At 41.4% G+C, this 4632-nt stretch overlaps 1 protein-coding gene across 1 annotated transcript in view; it reads right to left on the reverse strand.

The window, feature by feature from the left end:
* The window catches only part of LOC123188233 (peptidyl-prolyl cis-trans isomerase CYP37, chloroplastic), a 5929-nt gene extending 2479 nt beyond the window's left edge, over positions 1–3450 (reverse strand). Inside the window, exons 1-7 of the mRNA XM_044600270.1 lie at positions 3084–3450; positions 2830–3006; positions 2659–2748; positions 2425–2520; positions 1947–2054; positions 1790–1839; positions 330–432 (exon numbers count right to left, since the gene is read on the reverse strand). Coding sequence (XP_044456205.1) covers positions 330–432; positions 1790–1839; positions 1947–2054; positions 2425–2520; positions 2659–2748; positions 2830–3006; positions 3084–3278 — 819 coding nt within the window. The 5' untranslated portion in view covers positions 3279–3450. The remainder of the gene's footprint in view (positions 1–329; positions 433–1789; positions 1840–1946; positions 2055–2424; positions 2521–2658; positions 2749–2829; positions 3007–3083) is intronic.
* Between the last annotated feature and the right edge of the window lie 1182 nt (positions 3451–4632).

The raw sequence follows: 4632 nt of genomic DNA on the forward strand, positions 1-4632 counted from the left end.
GGTCACGAAGTTGAAATCTGTATGTAGTACAAACTAAACTACCAAGTCATGACATGAGACTTCTTTCGGAAAAAAGAACTGAAAAGTTAGTGTATGCTCCCGAAGTCTACATGGCATTATCCAGGTTATGGTTCCTATTTATCATTGTTATAAGAGTGTACTTGAGGATGCCTGGCTATCAAGTACCCACTAAAACATTTCACAAGTGATTGTAGAAACTGACAGCAAAGGGAAAAGGAGACCTCCGCCATTATCTTGGCATACATATTGATAAGGTAGCAAGATGTTGACTCAACTGTTTATGATATCACAATCAGGCAAACAGCTACCTGAATTGTAGCAGCACTTTTGGGTTCACCACCAGCAGTTGGAAAGAATGTTGAGCCATCACCTTTCTCAACTGTGAATTCAACAACTGCTCTTCCTGTTAGCCTATAAATGACAAGTCATTTAAATTAAATTTCGTACATGTATCTTTTTACAGATCAGGCGAAAAACCAAACAACTAGTATTAGCGTCCCAGCGCCCTGAGGATTATAAAATGCAAAACCACCATTATAGTTGCAGAATCCGTTGTTACTAATCTGCACATATTGTATAGCTTATGCATTAACTAATCATAAGCGATCAATTTTTTCTTATGGTGCCTCAGGAATTTCAAAGGAAAATTATTTGGCTGATGTTCTGACCGCTTGGTACCAACCTGGAATTTATCATTTTACTAGTAAGATGCCCGTGCGTTGCACGGAACATCAAGATGCATTTGTATGAGTAGTTTTTCTTGTGGGAGAAAAGGATGAACGAGGGAAGGCCTTATTTGCAAATGTGGAGAGGGGTGTGGGTATCTTTTTGCAAAATTGCCATAGTTTCCTTCCTATCCGTCAGATATAAATCGGACGGCCTATATTGCAGGATGGCAGGCACACCATCATCACCAACTCTGTTAGCAAGATGCCCGTGCGTTGCACATAACATCAAGATGCATTTGTATGAGTAGTTTATCTTGCGAGAGAAAAGGATGAACGAGGGAAGGCCTTATTTGCAAATGTGGAGAGGGGTGTGGGTATCTTTTTGCAAAATTGCCATAGTTTCATTCCTATCCGTCAGATATAACGGACGGCCTATATTGCAGGATGACAGGCACACCATCATCACCAACTCTGTTTTTTATAAGAGTAGAGAAAATATTATAGAAAGTAAGGTGTTTTTTTCTCTTGCCATTTCCTGATAGTAAAATAAAAAAATCAAACGGGCATGTGCCGTATCAACTGTTTCTCATATTTTATTACTCAAATTCGTGATCCTAGGCTCAAAATTTGTTTGGGGCTTACATATTAGGAAGTAGGAGGTAAGTGTTTGTGTCTGAGAATTTCTACTCGGAGAATTAAATATAAGCGAGGAAGCGGACGCAATAACCAACCAGCGTCCGGATATTGATAAACTTTTAGCTGCCTACAGTGATTCCCTTTTCTAGTGAATATTCAGCACTACGATAAAAGTAAATGCCTATTTCTCAAGCAGCTCTGGCAGATAAGTGTTTAACTTGTTTCTCTTATGATCAAGTCTTACCCTAACGAAAGAACTACATGGTTTTCTATGTCCTGAACGATCAAATTCCATATCAGTTTTAATCTTCAGACCTGCAAGTGTTCCACACTCGCGGCAGTTGTTGGATCTAGAATTGCTGGTGATTATGAAATGAAGCATGAAAACTTGTCTACATACATAAATTGATCACAGAAATGACATGAAATGCATTTGGAGACTAGAGACGCCAACAGAAAATCACCTTGGATACTCTAAATACTGTTTAGGTAAGAGAAAGGATAAGCCTGGAGCCTGTAGAAAGAAAATAAAATCCCTTTAAGTAATCAGACCTTCAATGGAGCAGAATTAGTCTGCTCTCAGTTTCTTGAAACAAATGGTTCTATGTTTACTCTACTAACCTGCAACAGCTCCAATTCAGCAATAGTATCAAGAGAAGAAGCAAGCGCTACGGAGAGTCTATCATTGTCCTTATCCTTAATATATTTCAAGAGAGTTTGTAAACCACCCTGCAGAGATGCTAAAGTAACTCAGCTATCATGTAATCTATTAATACTCCCTTCGTTCCAAAAAAAAGTGTTGCAGTTTTAGTTTGAACTAAAACCACGACACTTATTTTGGAACGGAGGGAGTACAATTCACTTTTGTTTCACAACCTTAATTTCACCCTCTTCAGATATCATACAGCCGATGCAAAAAACAAATGAATTTATCAGTCAAATTTTACAGGTATGTAGATCAAATCTTGGTGTATATGTCGGATTTTTTCTGAATTTTCTGAAACTTCAAAATATGACTTATTTATTATCATTTAAAAAAAATTGAGGATCCAATAGAGCCGGGAGCCGAACCACTTCTCTCTTAACATAGCTTACTTACCTTCCCTTCAAGCAAAGTGGTATATAGCTCCGAGCCCTTTTCCTTGAGTTCTGCAGGCATGCTTGCCAACATTGCCTCCTTGTTTTCAGTTGCTATCTGCATTCAGAGCGAGTTCTATATATCGGGATTCTGGATGATGAGCTCAGGTAGTTCAGTAAGAAGGTTTACAATGCATGGTTCTATATATCACCAATCTGAATAGTTCTTCAGGTCAGGTTAGGGGAGTCAATTTACCTGCATGGCCTTCTTGACATCCCCCTCCATGGAGCCATACGGCTTCCTCTGTGGTATCCTCAGCAGATACGAGATGTCCTCCAACGAGTTCTGAAAAATGTGCGCCCAGAACCTGAGAGACAAGGCTCAATCGCAGGACAAGCAAGGCACGACGCCGATCCTGAAGCTTACCTGTATGGTCTTCATGCTTGGGTTGGCAGGGATGGCCCTTCGCAGCGCGAGCTCCCCCGTCCTGGGCACGTTCGTGTCCGGCGAGTAGAGGACCGCGTTCGCCGGCAGCGCCACGGAAATCTGGGCGATGATAGCAATCGCCGCGACCGCGCTCTTGAGCAGCTCGAGAACTCCCTCCTGAACCAGACCATTCACGTGGAGATAAGGCCTACGGAGACCTCGGAAGACGTGGTTTGGAGTAGAGTTGCAGCTACCTCAGCCGTGCTTGGGGAGGAAGCGTGGTGCGGGCGGCTGCGCGGGCCACGGGCGGCGCCGCAGCGAATGCCGTTGTGGAAGCTCGGGCGCTTCGTCCACACGACGAACTTGGTGCCGCCGGCCGCGGCCGCGGGAGCGCGCGGGGGTACGGGGAGGGCTCCGGCGAACACCACCGTGGCCATTCGCGACGCCATGGTGGTTGGGGCCTTTCTGAAGGGATTTCGGGTTGATACGAACGAAAGGAATGGAAGGGTGGTGCCGTCGCTGCCGTCGCCGTCGTCGTGGTCGCCGTCTATCCCCAGCCAGTGAGCTGCAATCCGGTTCAGTAGTGAGCTGCAATCGGCTGCATTAGGCCTCAGCCCGGCAACTTGTGTTTTTTTAGGGTAATAATTTGTTTTTTAGCAAATCCTCAGCCCGGCGGGAGCTCCTATTCGGCGCGACAGGCACTGGCGAACATCCCAGCACGCACCTATTGGCCAGCCCATTAGTGGGGCTGGACGCCCCAGTTTTTTATTTCTTTTATTTGCAATTTGCTTTTTTATGTTTTTACTTTTCCTTCTTTACTAGATTAAAAAAATTGATTTTTGGCAAAATGTTACAGAAATCATAAGATGTTCGTGGTTTAAAAACTGTTCATGCTATTCAAAAATATGTTCGTGTATTGAGAAAATGTTCATGAATTACAAAAATATTCATGAATTCCACAAAACGCTCATTCATTCAAAAAAATGTTCACCAATTCAAAAACATTTGTGATTTAACAAAACTGTGCGTTGATGAACAAAATTTAAATTCAATGAACATTTTTTATTTAATGAAAACAATTTAAATTCAAGAATATTTTTCGAATTTAATGAACATTTTTTCAATATGATAAACATTTTTTTAAAAAAATTATGAGCATTTTTGACTTTGATGAACAAAATTTGAGTTTGATGAAAAAAATTGAATTTCAAAACATTTTTTGACTTCGATGAACAATTTTGAATATCTTGAAAATACTTTAAAAGTTTCATGAACATTTCTAAAATATGATGAACAAATCTTGAATTCCATGAATAAAAGTTGTATTTTAGAAAATATTCACCGATTTGAAAAAAAGATGTTCCAGTGTCAAAAAAATGCTTACGAATTTGGAAAACCCGAAAAGGAAAAAAGAAAAGAAGAAATAATAATGAAAAAAGAAAAACAAAAATTAGAAGAGAAAGAAAAGGAAGAAAAAACCCGAAAGAAAACACAAGGAAAAAAATAAAAATTAGGAACCCTCCCAAACCGAAAAGCAGGAAATATGGGTCGGCCGTGCGTGCGCTCCCGCTCGCGCGCGATCTACGCGCTTAATATGAGTACCCCAGCCCGGCAACTGATAGGTAATTGGAGTAATAAGGCTGAGGTAGCGCGCGATTCCTATTTAGCCCGCGTACCATTCTATCTGCCGGCCCATGTAAGATCTCCCGGTTTTGGGAATCATCCACTTGCTTTTAGCCGGGGTTTTTGGATGGTTTTTTATGTATTTGTTTGGCCGGTTTTTTGTGGTTCTTTTTCAGGCGT

The sequence above is a fragment of the Triticum aestivum genome, chromosome 2A, assembly GCF_018294505.1.
Source record: "Triticum aestivum cultivar Chinese Spring chromosome 2A, IWGSC CS RefSeq v2.1, whole genome shotgun sequence".
Lineage (NCBI taxonomy): Eukaryota > Viridiplantae > Streptophyta > Magnoliopsida > Poales > Poaceae > Triticum > Triticum aestivum.